The 20764-nt window shown below is 35.5% G+C and overlaps 1 protein-coding gene across 5 annotated transcripts in view; it reads left to right on the forward strand.

Moving 5' to 3' along the window:
• The window catches only part of LOC137396175 (uncharacterized), a 114265-nt gene that overhangs the window by 66345 nt on the left and 27156 nt on the right, over window positions 1–20764 (forward strand). For all 5 annotated transcript variants that reach the window (XM_068082324.1, XM_068082323.1, XM_068082325.1 and 2 more), the window contains 2 exons: window positions 1595–1768; window positions 5887–6046. In XM_068082324.1, coding sequence (XP_067938425.1) covers window positions 1595–1768; window positions 5887–6046 — 334 coding nt within the window. The remainder of the gene's footprint in view (window positions 1–1594; window positions 1769–5886; window positions 6047–20764) is intronic.

The raw sequence follows: 20764 nt of genomic DNA on the forward strand, positions 1-20764 counted from the left end.
CAAAGGGTTAAACATGCTGAATATTTTTGTTAACAGGTCAATACTTTTATGATAACTAGTACGCTATAGTTACTAGTAACTACAGTTGTTACTAGTAACTACAGTAGTTACTAGTAACTGCTGTAGTTACTACTAACTACTGTAGTTGCTAGTAACTACAGTAGTTGCTAGTAACTACAGTAGTTGCTAGTAACTACAGTAGTTACTAGTAACTGCTGTAGTTACTACTAACTACTGTAGTTGCTAGTAACTTCTGTAGTTGCTAGTAACTACAGTAGTTACTACTATCTACAGTAGTTACTACTAACTACTGTAGTTACTACTAACTACAGTAGTTACTAGCAACTACAGTAGTTGCTAGTAACTACAGTAGTTACTACTAACTAGTAGATCATCATGTATAATAGTTATCTGCACAATTGTTCCTCAATGCACCAAGAAGGTTGAGTAGTGCATTTGGTAGCAAGTGTGGCGGGTATGGTGAATATCTGAGTTTGGTTCCTGTGTGATGCATTCTTTTTGCTCACCTCTAAGCGTGGCTTCAGACAGACAAACCAACACGGCTCTTATTATAGTAAAAATTACAGTTGCAACGAGGCAATAATAAAGTAAAAGCACCATGCGTTGACAGATCTTTGGAGTTGTCATTGCTTGCACAGCAATATTGTTTTTGATATCTTGTATTTCTAGTTTTTCCTACATACAAGGATACATAATGTTTATTCTAGTTCCGTTTTGTTAAATGGTTGAGCTATTTTTTTGTAATGAACTTTCACTCTCCCAAGTTATTGATGGATGCGCTAGCATTTATATTGGTCATTTGTTAACCTTATGTCCTAACGGCGTCTTTGCTTAGCCACAACATTTCCAAATTGTCCTCAAACAAGTTTGTTTATTAAAAATCAAACATCGTGCTCTTCCTAGTGACTTTGTCAAACAAACTAGAAATTTTTTGTGTGAAGCATTCTCAATTATCATTGTAGCTGTAACTTATCAACTAGCAAGAAATATTGTTCATAATATGGTAGTCTCTTAAGCATCTATCTTACTGGAGTTATCCTTTCTTGATCAAAAAATAAACGAGTCCAGATTTCAACTAAAGGCGTGAATTAACCAACTGCGGTGATTAGTTGAGAATTTGTGTTATAAGAAGTGGCGCATCTATTATTCATCTATTTTACTGGAGTTACCCTTTCTTGACCAAAAAATAAACGAGCCCAGATTTCAACTACAAGCACGCCTTAACTGACTATTTATTAGTAGAGAATTAAGTTTATAAGAATTTAGAAGAGTTAAATCTATACAAGGAACGCTTCAAAGACCAAATTTGTCAGTCTGGTTTTCTGTTATTTATTGGCCTGTAGAGATCAACCAAAGCTCATCCCATAAATCATCCAAGACTGATGGATTTATTCCCTGTTTGCGAGTAACCTTGCATTAGTAGCTTGTGAGAAAATACATGACTGACTAGCATACACGCGACACTCGACGACACTTGTTGCATGTGCATAAATAGGTGCTAAGGTAATTACTGCATCTGTTATAAAGAAGAGAAACAGGGTTTACAGAGAATGCGTTGCTTGTGCTGTTTCAGCGTGCCGAATGCACCTGTTGGTTCGGCGTCTCGACGAAGCCCATCACCGAATCCTAGTAGGTCACAGAGTGAGGCGGGTACTAGTACAACTAGTTCACCTAAGCCAACCAAGAGAAGGTCTCTAAGAGAAAGGTTGAGTGAAAAGCAGCTTGCTGGATTGAAAATTGACATCGGGTAAGTTGGAGAAAGTTATTTAGGACAGAAAAATATTTTTTTAACATTTCTTCACTTACTATGTACAGGTAAAGATTCTACTGTGAAAGCGTTTGGTACGAAGCAAGTTTATCTACAGACTGTTTTTATTACAGTTTAAATCTGCGTTTGTTCCTTTATGGTTTCAACAGGTCTCTCTGACTGTATATATATCCAACTTGAAAGTACGATTTTCAATTTATTTTGTAATATTTTTTTGAGGTTTTGTGGTATTTTGGCACAAAGGGTGTTTGTATTACTAGCGGAAGTAGCTCAAAAAGACAACATTTTTGGTCAGATTTCAATCTCCTTGCTGATTAAATAGCAACCATGAACTTGGTAAAAAAGTGAATTGAAACAGAATCAAATTTCTCTGCATTTTGTTAATTGGTTTAGAAACCGATGAAGTAACTCTGACCCAAAGCGATGCAATCATAGTTGTATCGCTGAGATGATTACAACATGTCAACCGCCAGTAGTGGTAAACTGCGATTGAAGGATTTACCATGTCAGTGGCGGAGTTACTTGGTTCCATAACAGTATCCATAAGCTTTATGACTTTGGAAAAGTAAGATAATTTTAGGGTCAGGTGGGCAGTGTGGTTTGTTTTGAGTAAAATTGTCGTTTTAATTTAAAAAGTGACAGAAAAGGAAATTGGGCGGTGGAAGAATTTAGCTAATTCATTCTTATAGGAATAGTTAATCGGCAGTCATTTTAACATAGACGGCAGACCTTGGAATGAAGTAGTTCTTTATCTGGAGTTTTCTACTGTGTTTTGGACTCTCATAAGAAGAGGTTTAGATGTAAATCTGAGCCATCTTCACCAGTTGGAAGGAAGGCTACTTCAAAAAGATTTCATATCACAAAAATGCTCTCGGTTTAAAAAAGAACGCTATCGAACTGTCTACTCGTAGGATATTTGCATATGTAGTATGTGTATGACAGTTGAATGTCTTATGTCCTCTGCTCACAATTGTAAAAGGTTTGTAGTAGTTCTTGCAACTATCTATATATAGACAGTATATGATACTGAGTTATAAATAAATTTCATTGATAGTAGGTACATTTGTACCTCTTCAGCTTATCCTTCATTTTTTCATGACGTCGTTTTATCGTTGTCGGCCATCTTTATAGACAATTTTATCGTTAAAAACACAAAACTTTTGCAATAAATTTTTGAAAACGATGCTTTGCTTTGCAATTTTTTTGTTATAGTATCAAAACAACACCGAAAAGTACTGTTAAATAAAAGAAAAACGATTGTTTTCTACAAATATGGCGGCTTTTTCGTGAACGAGCGCATGTGCAAACGACTTGATGACGTAAAAAAATGATGGATTATTGAAAAACTGATGCTGAGGTTTCGCCGATATTTCGATTTTATTGGCTACGATAACTGACCACGTGTTCTATAAAAACTTGCTCACTAAATACTAAAATGTTTCCATTAAATGCATTTGGGATCTTCTTATAATTCAACACATATTATCATGTTTAGTGCTTGTCATTGAAAGCAGCATATGATAACTCCAAATTTATGCGTAAACATACACGTCAATTTTCACAACTGTCACAGAGGGCATAAAGCGATGAACTCACTCGCACCTTGAACACTGTTTCCATGACGCAGTTAATCCACAAGCTTGCATCATCCGCAAGATGAAAACTGCAAAAATCCGCAAGTCAAGTGAGTTTTGTTACTCGCAAATTCTTATCAAATGTTTCATGCTTGCGAATGATGCACCAGAAAAAGACATGACAGCTATTCCATTTTCAACTTTTTCTACACTTTAGTCGTTCCTATTTTGAAAGCACGATGCTAAGCGAGGTAGGAGTCCGTTGCTAAGACCTGTGGAGTAGAGTTCATAATCTTTTTAAACGAAGTGCCGGCGTAAATCCGCACCAGGTGATTGTCCATTGAAACACTTATCACGCCGTAACTCAACATGGGCACACAATTCCAACTCCGCATCTTCCACACAGTATAGTTGGAAGTTAGTGGTATCACCGCCACATCTGTTTTATCTTGAGATTGCTCACCGACCACTTTGCATCGGATGCATATACGTTATGCATGTACATATGTACATACATATGTACATATACGGTATGCATGTAGCCTACATATGTAAGTACGTACGTAAGTATGTTATTTCACTAGCTCATCAGAGGCAATAGGTACCTCAAATAGTAACACCTCTAAAAGGCACTCGGCAAATTTATGTATCTCATGTTTATGGAAATGTTTTGGTAAACGGAACTTTTGTGGAAACTGACAATTATAGGCCTGGTAGCCAAAGTGGACATACAGACCGGAATGTAATTTTGCAATGGTACACTGTCAAAGCATTGCACTATGTTGTAACTATTGACGTTGAGTTCCTAGAACTTGCTTTAGGACTCTGCCTGCTTCGTGGTAGAGAATCTTACATTAATGATATAAACATTTTTAATATTTGTGTCATGCTTCATCACATTAATATTGTTGTACCTTGGATCACTTTGGTTTTATCAAAGATGGGTGATTCTGCTTACATGAAAATAATTCTTCAATGCATCTTACAGAGCCTTTTGGTTTTTTATTCATACTTTAAGAGGGTACGAGCAACTGTGTTTAAAAAATACTATTTAATTCTTTGCATATCCATCAATTTGGAGTTATATTCGGCATGTTTCTTCATCCTCAGCAAAAACCGGCCCAGACTTCGCCAAAAATGACCTCAATTATAGTCTTTTATAACATTTATAAGTGATAAATGTACAATGAATTTATAGGGAAAAATCAGAAAATTTCTAAGCAACCTTTCTTTAAATTATTTGAAACATCTATGGAAATGTATCTGAAGCTATATTTGAAGTTTATTCTAACAATCATGAGCAAATACAAAATAAAATATATATCAATGGAGACGGGTAACAGTGCAACTTGAAGGCAACAGCCTATGTCAAAACAAGAAAGACAAACTGGAAACACGACTACAGTTGTCAATTCGGAGACACCTTTTTCTTCTTAGCACTTTAACCTAATCAAGTTTTTCCGATTTTAATCCTAAAGCATCCTGGCAGTCAGATCACATGAAGCAACAAGCCAAATCTCAAATGATAAAAAATATCTAGATTTTTTGATAAAACCAGTTAAAATTCGATGTGAGCGACCTTTTAACAAGGTCATTACTCTGTCAATGACTCGCAGACATATCTAATAGAAAACTTTTAGCAGACGTCAAACGCATTCCTTATAAGGCATGTGTTCCGTTATTGTAGTCCTAAAACATTAAAATATTTATAACGATCTTGGACCATGGCTCTTGCTGATGCATCGCCCTACTGCTGTAAATTCACTCTATCCAACGTGCCCATCAGTTGTAGTTTACACCAATTAAGGTAAAAAACCTTGTTAATTTTCTTAAAATAGTAAGGGTATGTGCAATTAAAATTCAAATGTTTCACATGTACCAATTTCGATCATTATGCAATACAAAAGCCTCCTTGGTCAAAGAACCCTTCTTCACACCCATAATATTTCTAGTGATCTATCATTTCCTTTTTCGCTCTTTTCCTTTTGCTGGTATCCAGAAATCTTCTATTATCGTCTCATAGAAACACAAAAATAATGTACATAATTTTTAATATAAGAAAAGGTTTTCCCGAAATTATTGCAAGTTGTTAATTCTAGCCACCACTGAACGCTCATGAGCTAAGTTGGTTGTAACCTGGGTTGTAGGTCAACCAATCATTACCAAGTCTGCATCTGAGTTGATTGAAAAGTTTACATCAACAAAAAAGTGCGAGACTTCTTGCAGAGCAAGGAATCTTTGTTTTTTGTATAGCGTAGCTTTCTTTTTGAAGGAATGTTTGTAGAGAGACTGCTTAGTAACGTCATCACAGTGTTATTTACACATATTATAGGATACTGTTGAAATCCTTCACTGTTTCTTACATCACTTTAGAGCAAAACGCAATACACCATCAGACCGGCAATCCACCATCATGACGAAAAGCTCTCCATCATTTTGGATGATGTAATGGTGGTTTTTTCGTCAGCATAGGCATGAAAGAAGTCTCCCTTGCAATTTAGTGTTGAGATTCAAATGTTTCAGGCTGAAGGAGAGTATACAGTCCAACTCTGCCCCTATCGGAGAGAACGCTGTCAGTTCACTCTTCGCTTCCTATTCCCATCAGGCTGATTCCATAAGCCTAGACTCGGCTCTGCACACCCCCAACAGCCCGACTTACTTGTTGCAGTTCAAGAATCCACAGGTATTACACTCAGCCATCTTTAGCATTCGAGAGCAGCTGCTGTTTATTGTACTGGTGATGTTATTTATACACTTATTGCAGGGCCTTTCTTCATTATTCAATCGACCATATACTGTTTGTTATAAATATTGAATTGTAAACTATTTCTTAGTTTCCAAGTTTTCAGTTGAAATATTGGAATATCTTTAAATAGTTACTCGTCTGTAGAGAAGAAAGAGATAGCTCCTGATGGTCGGCAGGTAATAATAGTTACTCGTCTGTAGAGAAGAAAGAGATAGCTCCTGATGGTCGGCAGGTAATAATAGTTACTCGTCTGTAGAGAAGAAAGAGATATATATATTAGCTCTTGATGGTCGGCAGGTAGTAATAGTTACTCGTCTGTAGAGAAGAAAGAGATAGCTCCTGATGGTCGGCAGGTAGTAATAGTTACTCGTCTGTAGAGAAGAAAGAGATATATATATTAGCTCCTGATGGTCGGCAGGTAGTAATAGTTACTCGTCTGTAGAGAAGAAAGAGATATATATATTAGCTCTTGATGGTCGGCAGGTAATAATGTGGGACACAAGAGAACTAGATTTAATCGGATTTAATCGCAATTTATCATATTTAGAAAAGCCGGAATCTTTGACATGTTTTTGTTGGAAATCTTTATATTAGGTTTTCACATATGTAAGCCTGGTCATGATCCGTCGGGTCCTTGGCACTGTCGGTCCAAATATTTCCAGAAAAGCGTAAGTTTGTCACAGATGAGTGTATTTGTATCAAGGTTGATGAAGTGTCAAGCTATTTCCTGTTTGATTTAATCTGAAATTGTAAAAAGAAGTAATTTTCTGCATACTTGCACATCATGCTTGCTATGGCTGCTTGTATGTGTGTTACGTAGACATGGTTTAACAAAAAAAGGGTTTGACAGTTTTATCTGAAGAACACTAAGAAATGTGATGAAGAGCATCAAACTAGGCTATTAGATAGACATATAACACCCTATTCATGCTCGCGAAGACCTTTTGCGACAAAATAACAAATATTAAGAACTGATTAGGAAGTATTCAGTAGGGGTCAGGACTATGAACCCCGTTGGTCAAAGCTGTTTTATATGGCAGCGCTCTACTACCCAACACCTTATATATTCTGTAACCTTAAATATTTCTTTAGTTGGGTCCGGGATACCTACAGCTAGTCCGTGAACGAGCAGGTGTATGCAAGGGTAAAGGTAAATGCAAATTAATGTAAAAAAGGAAGTTTTAGCTACAGTTTGCATCCAAAACTGCCTTCGTGTATGCAATAGAAGAGAAGTTATGACCGTCGATCCATTGTAAGCCAGGTTTGTATAACCACAATGGTGCTATCAAATAATATGTTATAAACTTGCAAGTTTATAAATTATATAATAATCTATAAAATGGTATAAATATATATTCGAAATCAAGTGACATTAACAAATCATAATTATAATACATACATACAGAAACAAAAATTGATATTTTTGAAACAGAAATATTCGCAACATTTTCTCAACAGAAATATTCGCAACATTTTCTCATCAGGTTGCATTCTGGGTGTCGTTTGCGTATGGAACCATTTTATTTTTTTCTGGTTGTTCAATAAATTTCAAGTATTGTCTGTGATACGAATGCAATCTAAATCTGTTTTTACAGAATTGCTTAAGACTAGAGAGTTATCTCTCTTAGGCTAGACAGTGTGTGAGGATCTACATAATAGGATATTGTTCAACAAATTACAAAAATCACATCCAAAGTTAAATAAATATACATAGAGAAACGAGACAAATATATGGAATAGTATATCATAATACCTATAGACATGCCATTCAACTAGATCCATAACCTTTTAGTTTACCAATGATAGGTGTGAAAACTTTGGAAAAATTAATGTGCTAGCAACATAGACATATTAACTATACTTAAGCTATACTTAAGTATAGTTAATAGGTCTATGGCTATCAAATATGGGCGTTTGTTTTTGAAGATGAACTTACAGAAATATTTTGTAGGTTTCAACAGAAAATAGCGGTTATTTTGCTATCATTTGCGATTGTTTTTAATGTGATCTGATTATCAAGTTGTTTTACGATTAAAATCGATAAAGCCTGATTACTATTAATATTCTCGGAAAAAAGTGCAAGCAAAATCATGTGACTAGTTGTTAGTGTTGCAATAGTTGATATCAACTATTTTGTTCAAGTTGCAGTGTTATGCGTCTCTATTCTATTGGTCTCTTTACTACTATAGACATCATAATCGTATTTTCACTTGATCCGAGTTTTGTAAACGTGGTCAAGTTTTATGGATTTTATTCTAGAAACATCCTGACAATCAGATCACTTAAATCATCAAAAGCAATCGCAAATGATGAAAAAATACTGATGCATATGATAAAACTTACTAAAAATGTTGCCCAAGTTCATTTTTAGCAAGAAAATGTCTTGCGCGTTATGTCAATATCTGCATCACGATCTCCTGATTAAGGGTGCTCAGCTCGCAAGAATCAATTATGAAGACTGGTTATCCAAGTCTTTCGGAAAGAGGAGTGAAAATTCTTGTTACACAACTTTCCTAGGTGAATCCCATTTTCATCTCTTCTATATATCAAAAATAAAAATCGTAACGGCATCAATTTTAAAACGATCTGTGCATTTCACTCAACCATAAGAAACCCTGTTTTCTTCAGATGACAGATAATAGGCTGGAAAAAGGTTAAAGGTTGACTTGCAACAAAATTCACATTACAGTTATTTGGTAGCAAAAGATTCACCATGTCTTACTCTGTTGTGTTGTAGGTGCCAAATACGTGGAAATGTGATTACAAGCTCCTAAAAGCTCAAAAACGAAAAGCCGCCGTAGATTGGAAACTGTTTATTTATCTGACGTAGTCATTACAGTTTGGTTATCGTCTTGTCATGTTCTCACGTGAATTGAAAGGTCAATAAAAGCTCAATATAAAACTTATCGTAGCACTAGTTTATGACAAACACTTCGGGTTTTACCGAAGACCCCGTATCAAATATAGATGCTCGCTACTTTACAGTTTTGTTTCGGCATTATTCAATCGTCAAGTCGTTATTTGATCACGTGACCCAAAACTTCGCAAATAATTTTTGCAGCACTTTTTGATTATCACAGGTAACCAACAGGCTCGTCATGATTATCAGACAATGATATGTACTCCTTCGAGCTAAGGTTAAAAAGTTTAACGATTTTTTACGGTAAGTTATAAGATATCAGTGCTAAAAGTGACAGCATTACAGTGACGATAAAACAGACGCGTAAGAACAATAGACATGGTTTTATTGAATGCGTGAAGTATATTTGTGAAAATATTTTGACGAATAAGGTTGCATGAAAGTGTAAACAGAAACCATCCTGTAACAACTACGTCCCATTTGAGACATTTTGGAACGCGAATCCAAACTACGGCGGTCTCGTGTGGCTGCGATTAACTGTTCATTTTTTAGCTTTTAAGAGCTTGTAATCACATATTTTGCACCTACAACACAACAGAGTAAGACATGGTGAATCTTATGATACCAAATAACGGTAATGTGAATTTTGTTGCAAGTCAACCTTTAAAGCAATGATAATTTTAAATGATAATGATAAAGACAAAGTTTCACTTTGTCTTTAAAGTGGAACTTTAAAGACAAAGTGAAACGACACATTTTTACGGTTGATTTTAGTTTCACAATAATCATCTGAAAAATGAACACAGGCGAACCGAAGATTTAGACTGACCAATAATCAATGATTATTATAAATAATCAGTCAATCACTCTTTAAAGCTCATTTAAGGATCATAAAGGGTTTTTTTTCAGCTGAAAGCGTTTCGTAGAATGACCCTCGAATAACATACTGTTTTCATATATTTTGAATAAGTCTGTTTTATTGCTTCGAGCCTTTTTTATTTCATTTTAAACAAGTGGTGTGATATTACCTTTGTCAGTCATGGGGTTGCGATGATGAAAATGAATGGGGAAATTGTAGATATACACGTATGCGTTTTTATAAAACAAAACAACCAGTGTCCAATACATGGTGATTCTATCATAACAGTATTTGTTATCCAAACTATTCAAAGCAGAGGAAGAGAGACCCTAGTTGACTAAAAATTTTATTATGGTTTTACTAGCAGTTCGGTGTTGATATCAAATAGGATGACTACATGCCTGCTGCCTTGTAATAACAACCAAATCGCTCAGCTGTTAAGCAATATTTTTATATTTCCTTATTTGTGAGAATCTAGTGACTGTCACACTTGCCAGCGTGTGTCATCAATTAGGAAAGGCCTGATGCATAAGGCCTGATGTTTATGCCGGAAGGGAGATGTGTAACATTGCAATATTGTCAGAAAGTAAAGTCTTTAGGCAAACGCCGAGTATTAGTATTGCGTAGAATTGAGCCGTGTGTCAGAGAGTGGAGATAACCCTTCACTGTATTACCTCTTTTCTTGGGACTGTGTTATTCATAACCCATTGTTCTTGATAGCAACAAGAGTTTCATATTTTTGAATAAGAAATTGTTTGCATTACTAAAAGTGTTCAATTTGTTATCTTTATGGTTTTTAAAGGTCGCGAGAGTGTCCTATGTATAGTAATATATAGGAGTATATATATATATATATATATTTATGCATATAAATATTTATTTATATGCATACTTATATTTATTTATATCTATTTATATATATATATTTATATTTATTTATATATATATTGATGTCTATTTATATATATTTATATCTATTTGTATACATGTATAATGAATAAGTAGGCTACTTTACGCTGTAAAAAATGGGGAATGTTTAAAATAACTAGAGCGTTGGAATAAATTAAAGTTACTTATCTTTTTCCAAGTTGATGTTTATCTTTGGGGTCACTTGGCAGGTCTGTTAGCGCTTCTGCAATCTTCAGGTCACTGGCGGTGTATATACAGCCAGTCACCTGAAGAATGCAGGTGACTGGCTGTGTTTTTCTAACTATGCCATACAACAATCATTAAAAAGGCTAACAGTCAATCAGATCACAATAGGGTTAAAAAAAAAACTTTCTCTGTTAAGAAGACGGATTTTAGAGCGAAAATTGTTAAAGGGACTAGCGTATTTTCAAAATAATTGTCACAGGTTCTATGCAATTTGTTCATATCCCGTAAGTTGAAACGAGTTGAAAACCTGTAATTGTCACAGATGCAAACCATAAAAGTTCTTGAATCCTATAATTGACATAAAATAAAAATTTAGCAAAGGCAGAGTAAAAATAAGCAGATGTACTGTGTATGTTTGCCAACAGCTAGACAGATTTCACCAAAAACATTTAGTTCTTGAGCAACTAAAAATGTTTTAAAATTTTGCCGAACTGCTTTTTGAACTTGTTTAATTGGCAAGCGATCGTTTAGTTGTGAGTGGTAGTTACAGTTTTTCACACAGCAACGATCTAATGTGCGGTGATAGCTAATAAGAATGACAAATGTATTTGTGTGTGTCATTTCAATCGGCAATATTGATTGGTCAAGTTTATTTACAAATCAAATTGTCAGTGGCTAAAGTTAACAACAGTTCATCGGCTAGTGTACTCATAGCTCTATTTTGTCTGTAGAAGCAGACACTACAGTAGACAATTGATTAGCACCGGCCTGTTACAGTCATACACAAGTAGTAAGCGCACTGATTGCGTGCAAGGTAAACATTTTTGTGCCTTCACAATAATATTTTCAAATAAGCTTACCCAAAATGTTTTCAACAAGATGTTATGATAGGGCAAAACAAATTAATTATCATAAAATGTTATCCATAATTTACTGTGTCCTTGTGACAGATAAGTTAATCATTTAGTGTCTATAGCGCATGGGAGATGTAAGTTCTATTTTTTCTATAGGGCATTTACCCCAGTTAGTGTCTAGTTAATGGGCATTTGTCAATTATTTTCTTAGCATCCGGCAGTTGTAGATATTAAATTGGGGGCAACAAGCGGGATGACATATAGTAAGCGTTTTACGACAACTTCCCTGGACAACTGCACCCGGACAATCGCTCCCTGGAAAATTGTTCCCTGGACAATTGCTTCTGTAGGACAAATGCACTTGTATGACAATCGCTCCGATAAAACCCTCCCTCTCCTAAATAATAAATTAAAAAAATTTTTTTATGTTCGAAGCACAATAGTAATTTAGAACAAAAAAGTTATAAAGCCTTGTATTCACCAATAGTCGTCACTACATCGGTATATGGGCATGTGGGCATCATGAACAATCATGAAGTGATACAACTGTGTCCCCTTAAATACCATTGAGCTAATTTCCGTAGCAAGGACAAGCCAACTACTACATAAAGCATCAAACATTTGAATTGCGTTGATATGAGTTCACGATGTTTTATGTCTCAATAGCTCATCTACTGCTGCAATCTACTTTGTTGTCAAAAATAGCTTTTTATTTAATTCATGTAAAAACAGATGTCGATTTATTTGGACCATATTACCCAATTCAGTATTGTGGTATCCAGACAACTGCTCCAATAAAATTGTACACAGACAATTGTACCGTGCGGACATCTGCCCTCAGTAAAGTTGCCCTTCTCTTAAATAATAAGATTAAATTTTTTCCTTTTTCTGCTCAATGTGCAATAATAATTTAGAACAAAAAGAAAAGTTATAAGATTTTATTTACCAATCGTCACTACGTTGGTATTCGGAGAAGCCAAGGTTACCCATCATGGAGTTATTCGCCATTGAATGTGGTAAAAGGGAGTTAATTTATAAAGATTATAGGTTTGTGTAACAAAGAACTTGCCACTACCCCCACTCTGAAATAATAGAATTCGCAAGCACAATCCGTTGAATGGTTGTGACCATTTGCATGGCCAACAACTTCATCTTCACAAACTAACACTTTTAAGTCTAGTCATGTACATACAAACAAGCAGGTACCCTCATCCTAGACCATGATGACAACTTTCAGTTGACTTTGAAATCACTTAGGAAAGTACAATTCCTTTTACACTGAGTATCATATTGAAGCTCCAAGTTTGTTGAATATAATGAAAAAATAGAAATCAAATACAGTAAATAGACCCTTTTTCATACTCATTCAAAGAAGGGATGTTTTAGATGTAACTAAAGAAAAATAAAAGTCGATGTGGACCGAGCCTGGTAGAGTCTCTAATTTTGTGAATAGAAAATCAAATAATTTTAGTGTGAAGCTCTTGTTGCTGATAAGCTTTTAGTTTTGTCTGTTCTGGTTTTCACTACTAAGAATTCCTACTAGTATGTCCTTGAGAACGTATGTTCTGGCGGAAGCCATTTTTTATTTCTTGGTTGGTTAGAAGTGCCCTCAGTGTTTCAGCAATATTTCAAGAGCTAGTAGTTCAATCAACTCGAAACTCCAGAATTCTGCTAAAAAAGTAAAACCGCACAAAGTGGACAGAGATTTTGTAGTCCTACATAAAGCAGAAGTACCAAAATACGAAAAGAACTAATGTTCTGTTGGTCGCTTAAAAGTGTCGGCGGTATTTTGATAATATCTCGAGAACTCATAGTCCAATCAACATAAAGTTTGCAAAATATACAGAAAATGTGTATCACACTGAGCACTTAAAATTTCATAATCCTACATCAACCGAAAGTATGGAAAAGCAAAGGAAAACTATGACTCTGGGTTTACTCGTGCATAGGAGCAGGCAGAAAAACATTTCTTCGAATTATATCAGGCGGAGGTTTTACATTTGCCATTCATAAATTTTTAAATTCGTACAATGTAACATTATTAACCAGTTTTTTTTTGTTTCTCAAACATAACCTTCACGAAGAGCTTCATTTTACCGTGTTCATTTTCTTTGAACTCCATGATGGGGGATCTTCCTGTGACATATACCGATGTAGGGTCTGTTAAGAAATAAGATTATAACTTTTCCTTTTGTTCTTAATTAATATTACACTTTGAACAGAAAAAGAAGTATTTATTATTTAAGAAGGGCCGGTTTAGCAGGGCAGTTATTCTACAGGAGCAATTGTCAAGGGCAATTTAACAAGGGGCAGTTTTTCGGATGCCATCGCACTTAATGGGATAATGTGTCTAAATCACCTGTTTTACACAATTTCGATAAAAGCGACGTATTTTTAAAGAATGAAGTAGATTGCATATGTCGATGAGCTATTGGGACATTAGAAATCGTGGACTAATGTCAACACAGTTAAAATTTAAAATAGTATTTAAGGCGACACACGCTTGCGCCACTATCAAGGACATGCATACATCATTATATCAAATAGTAATATATTATCATTATCTTCCATTCGATTATCTTCCATGGAGTGTTTGTTATGTCTGTGAGGTATGAAGATGACATGACATAAACCGTAAAACCTCTATTTAAACGCCATTGTGCTCTATTTCTCAATCTTTCTCCCATAGTAGCACTTTATTAGAGGTGACGTTCAAATAGAGGGTGGTGTTGTATTTTCCAAATAGCTCGTCAGAATTTTGGGAAGCTAAATTTAACTCTTGTGCGGGCGGGCGAAGCTAATGTTGCCTATATTTTGCACTCTCCCTCAAGCGGATCGACATTACCCCTTTTGGGTGCAATAAATATGCTTTAACTTGCTTCCAACTTGTTGTAGATCTCTAAATAAATATGCATTGGGAAGCTGAAAAATATCTCTACCAGTTGATAGTTATTGCTTGCAATTAACCTACGATTAGCTTATAGCCTACGTTGCAATTTTTGGCAGCTTTCAATTTTTTATTTATTTCGTTCTAAATTTGAGGGAATTTTTATTTTGTAGTTATATTAAACTATGTTGCATAAAACTCATTGCATTTATTAATATGTTTGCTACAGTTGCAGCCAAAATTGCCTTCTTGTGTGCAATAAAGAGGAGTTATGAGCGTCGATCCATTGTGAGCCGAGTTTATATAACTGCAGTGATGCTATCAAATATGCTATCAACCTGCAAGTTTATAAGTTATATAATAATAATAATCTATCAAATGATACAAATATATATATATTCGAGAACAAGTGACATAAACAAACCATAATTATGATACATGCAGAAACAAAAATTAACATTTTTGAAATAAAAATATTTGCAATATTTGCTTATCAGGTTGCGTTCTGATTATTGCTTTTGGATGGAACCATTTCATCATCTTCTAGCTGTTTAATACTTTCCACCGTGTTTGCTGACCTAAACTCTTTTTTTGCACTGAAGTAGTCAATATTAGTATCCAAACAGTTTTTTAGCAAGGCACAATTTTTAGGCGTTGCTATTTGAGAAACTTTTCGCGAAAATAATGATTAATTTTTAGCCTCATGCAGGCTAGTTATAGTCAAAAAATAGTAGTACAGATTCTATTGTAATTATAAACCTTATTCGCATACGTTGAAATATCTTGCAAGCCCGCGTTAAACAAGGAACTACTATTAGCCTGATACAGTTTCTAATTATTTCTATGGTGTTGGTTTAAAAAAACCGCAAGCTTTGGAGTTAAAAAAAAGTGTTTGATACGAACGGCAACCACAAAAGAGTTAACTGCTACTGATATAACCAAGTCATTAGTACAATTTTGTAGACACTTTTCTACTGGCTACTTTCTATTATGGGTTCATAAAGATCAAAGAATGTCAAAGTAGTGATCAAATAGAGGTGGTGTTCAATTAAAGGTGGCGCTCTATTTTTCAACTCTTCTCCTATGGTGGTGGTCAAACAGACCTGGATTTCAAACAAATGTGGCATTTAAATAGAGGTTTTACGGTAATTCCTCATATTACTCTAGTTCTACATTTTCCCTGACTGAACTCAACTGATGCGTTACTCGGATTAGTGTTTGTTGATAGCGGCGTTGGTGGCCATATTTTTAGACTTGTGCTATTTTAGACATCTAATCAGAGGCAAGAAAGGGGGACTGTAATATAACAAAACCTGCGGTAGCCATCAGATGTCCTAATTTAAGTTCTTGAGATTACTTAGTGAAAAAATGGGGAAAAGTGAAAATATAGGCACAGGTTGTGTAACATTTGTGGTAAAAACATTTTCCTTGTCTTGAGTGACAACAACTCATGGTAGATTTTCGTGAGAGTACACTTTGTGAAAGTACACATTGTGAAAGTTCATTTTGTAAAAGTACACTTTGTGAGAGTATACTCAATGAGATCGCACTTTGTGAGAGTACACTTTGTGAGTGTAGACTTTGTGAGTGTAGACTTTGTGAGTGTAGACTTTGTGAGTGTACACTTGATGAGTGTACACTTTGTGAGATATCCAAGGGGGAATGTCTAAAACAAGCCAAGGTTAACTTGTTTTAGAGTAGAGGTTATTAACCTGAGTTTGGTCGAACCCTGGGGTACGGTGAGACAGTCTCATAGGTGTGGTAGAGGTCCCTCAAAGGCTTGCAAAGGATTTTTAAGGTCATGTCTTTATGAAAAGATATATAATTTGTTGTGAGTTCATGTATTGTGTTGGCTTTCTTTTTGAACACAGTAATGTTAATAGACAGTCCATTTTGTGTACCAGTATAACATATACCTATGTGACAAAAAATATTTTCACATATTGAAAACGGAACCCGTTTTCAATAAAAACAGGTTCAGCGAAAGCGCCGTCTGAAACTGGTCATGTTCAGTACATTCACGAAAGTTAAATCACCAGTGGTTTAAAGGCATTGACATTCCTAAGCTAAGGTATGGCACAAGTACACAGGCAGACTATATAAATGATTTGAAGTCTAAGACTGAGATAACTCAGTCTAGGGAGTAACTTATGTAGGAGGTTCATAGACTAAGGTATTCTACAAGTCTATGGGGCGCTACCTGAGGGTTTCATTGGCTAAGATATTGCTAGCTCTTATGGCAGCCTATTTAAGTGGTTGACAGGCTAAGTTATCTTACATGTCGAGGGGTTCTCCGAGATCTCCTGGGTATCCTGGGCATCTAATAAGCTAAGGGTGGTTTCGAATTCCTATTGAGGTGTTCATTAGGGTAGAAGTGAGGCGAGTGAATTCCAAAACGCAACACAATTTTAACAGAAATGCAGTAGTTTTGGTCCTGGTAATATAGTCCTATTCATAGTTAAGAATCAGCAACTTGGTGACTTCGTGTAGAGCGTATGAATTAGTATCACATCTGATTTATAGATTCTCCAAAAAAACAGCTTGGTTTCTTCGGTTTGGCAAAAATTTTGCTGAAAAATCATCGAAAATAGAACTTAGTTTTTTCATATCGCTCTGCCTACTCAAACAGATATGTAAAATAATTCTGAGGAAACACTTACTCGATGTTTGTGTATACATCCCTTTCTGCTGTTCCAGTCTGGTCTATATTATATTTCTTTTTACCATTCAAAAAACTTACATATTATTCATGAAATTAATTTGTTTATATGCCGTTTCGTATGCAGAAAATTTGGTAAGTAGGAACATATTCTATCCTTAACAGCCGTAATTCGTTCCAAGCTCCTGCATAACACGGTCAAAATATTTATATAAATTGTAAATTATAACGGTTGAACCTGTAAAAGATACATGTTAGAATTACATTGCTGCCTAATAAATAGAAATGACAGTGAAATAATGAATACCGTACTTTTCGGACTATTAGCCACTACTTTTTTCTGATGGTTTGCGCCATGCGGCTTATATAAGGGTGCGGCTATTCTGTGGCTTTTTCTTTCACCGCTAGGGCGCATTAACCAGAATCTCCGGTTAGTGCGCCTCTAGCGGTGAAAGAAAATACGAAACAATGCCTAACGGTACTGTTTCGTTAGACACTAGGTTAAAAAGCATCGGTTAATACAAAACAGTGCTGTTAGGCACTGTTCCGTTTTAAACAGCAAAGTTGCTGCCGTGTTAAAAAGCACCGTCCTGAGTTCTGCAGCCTATGTATTGTTTTATTATCTTTTTTTTTAAATAAAGCAGATGCGGCTTATATAGGGGTGCAGTTTATAGTCTGAAAAGTATGGTAAAAACTATTAATGTTATGTTTGTTGACCCTTGGTATTGACTGACTAAGGAAGAAGGAAGTTGCTGGTTGTCAGCCAATGGCCCATTTTCAAACCAAGCTGCCCATCAGATTTGACGACCAGCAGCGTGTTTTTAAATGTTTCGGATCTCAACGGTTTCCAGAAGCGTCTTTAGTTATGTGGAGCAATATTTCTATGAAAAGTTTTTTTCGCAAATGAGAATTTAGTAAATATTCTACTGCATTCAGGGGAGTACACCATCGTGTCTGATCATTAAAACTAAAAAGATTATCCTAACTAGCAAAACCTGACTTTTAATAGCTTATTATAGCGCGTTGCTTTGGTAGTGTATTCTGGAGTTGTTTCACCTTCGCTTGCATTCATCAGAACAGCTGTGTAATTTAAATTACATGTGTTATGTAAGGCCTTGCATATTTCCACATATGTAGGTTATCTTTACTTTATTAAAAAAATTCATAGTAAAAAAGTTACTTAACGAAAACTAAAATGAAGCCATCAGCATAACATTTACATTGGTGATGACTTGCTGGTAATGCAAAGACTAACTTTAATTTAAAAACAGTTACATACATTCAGAGCTTTATTCCTCTTTCTCTTTACTCATTTTGCTGCATGAACATTATGGAGTCAGGAGAAATGTTAACATTTGTTTAGGGGCATCAAGGTTGACTCAAGGTCAAACAGTGATGATGACCCAAAGCATTAAATTTCTTTTTACCAGCACTTAATATTTTCATAAAACTGATTTTTTAAAGAATGTATTTTACATTTAGGTACCTATTTGTTTATAAGAAACAATAATGTTTTGTATTTACAACTACATTTAGTACTACTATTGTTTGAACATCCAACAAAAAGAACGTTCATCAGCGAAAGTGCACTTTCTTGACTATTTTTGGGCCGCTACGAAAAACTATGTTCTGGTTGCATTCTGTCATTGTAATGCTCTTAGAATAATATTGCAAAGCCGTCTTGAGAGATTAGCCTCAACGTTAAAAGGATTCAGCTGTGGAATTTATCGCGAAATGTGTACACTGATTCATATTTATTTTTTAACCATTATCGGGAATAAAGAGCTATCAGTGGCTGCGTGCAAAAGTAGGGTGAAGAGAATGTGTTTATCGCAGCCAAGTGGTTTAATTCACGCAAGTTATGATGTTGGTCATCTTAAAAGTTCATATGTAAATAAAGAAATATGCAATGATGTCAGACGGAAAATTTCTCGTTACAAAAAGCCATTTAAACTTGCAGTAAACATCCATTAAGTTGGTGGTTATACGCGAGCCGAGGTGGAATATGTGGAAGATGGCAAAGGCTTTCGTTCCTGAGCGCTTGGCCGTGACCAACCAATCACGACGCTTCAGCTTAGAAGGCAACCAATGCGTATAGTTGTCATCCCTATTGCGCAACATACCGATACTCATATATTTAGTGGCCACAAGTAGTTTCACATTGCATTGCGAATCACCCAAGTAGAGGGAAGGGTCTAAAGTTATGCAACTAGCGAGTGACTGGACTGATCTATCATCGTGTTTTACTACTGACCAAACTAGCGTTTTTGTCACCGTCGACAGCAACTTTAACGAATCCGATTGAACATGCTCAGTTCGGCTTTGAATCCGATGTCGCCTACGGTGGACTGTACATCCAGCAAAAAGCGGAAGGTTTCATCAAACCGACAGTTGAGCCAGCAACTGAGTCATCCCGGACTCATAATCGATGGATTGTCTTCTGAGAGTGACTATTTTAAGAAACTTCTCCGAATGGATGGAACTGTACACGTTGATGAGCAGTGCAATAACAACAACTACGAGAGCGAACACAAATCATGTGCTCGTGGCAAGGTGAGTGATTCTGGTAGAGTCGACACGTATGTTATCAAGGTGTCTGATAAGGCTAGATTATGGCAGCTATTTATTCACACTGCCATCATTTGATGACTCATTGATGGTGTCCTTCAAGTCATCACGTGGACAAGGCTTGTTCTAGTTTTCTATCCGTAAGCCAAAAGTCAAGCCTATTTGACCCATATTTGTTATCGATCGCAATTAATGTAACACTATTAAGCTTCTTTAAAAACAGTTCCAAGTTTTTGTTACATCTGTCATAATTTTCCGAATTTCAACTGGGTTTTTTAGTACAATTACTCTGTTATTTAAATATTTTGCTTGTAAAACAACACAAGGTAACTGTTTTTTAAATTTATTTTAAATTTGATAAAACACGAACATCATAAAACTCTAAGAATTGTTGAAATTTTCATTGTCTACCTTTGCGTTAGGCGATGAAAACAGTTCTATTGCAAAATATCGTGTTTAATACGTTTGTGAGGAAAATTGGCACACACCCGTCATTGCTTGAGAAGAATGTTGCAAAAATCATGATTGGTAACAACCGTCATTCATCAAGACTAGCGCTTGCCATATCGAAGCTGTCAGCAGTATCTGGTTGGTTCAGCTATTGGCGTTGAAGCACTGAGACAATTAAAATAGTTTTCATGCAACCTTTTTACAAATAACATAACGCAAGGAACTAGATAGTACATGTAAGTCTAAAGACCAGCTTTTTGTTCCACTTTAACACCATTTTCTCCCACTCTAACTATGACACGCATACTGCCTGGCTCTTGGAATAGGTTGCCAACAAAAAGTCTGATTACGATATCACTCTGAGTAAAACTGATTAGCTTCGTATTACGGCTAAACCGTCTTTCTTGGCGTAATTTTTTTGTA

Source organism: Watersipora subatra, chromosome 5 (genome assembly GCF_963576615.1).
Source record: "Watersipora subatra chromosome 5, tzWatSuba1.1, whole genome shotgun sequence".
Classification (NCBI taxonomy): domain Eukaryota; kingdom Metazoa; phylum Bryozoa; class Gymnolaemata; order Cheilostomatida; family Watersiporidae; genus Watersipora; species Watersipora subatra.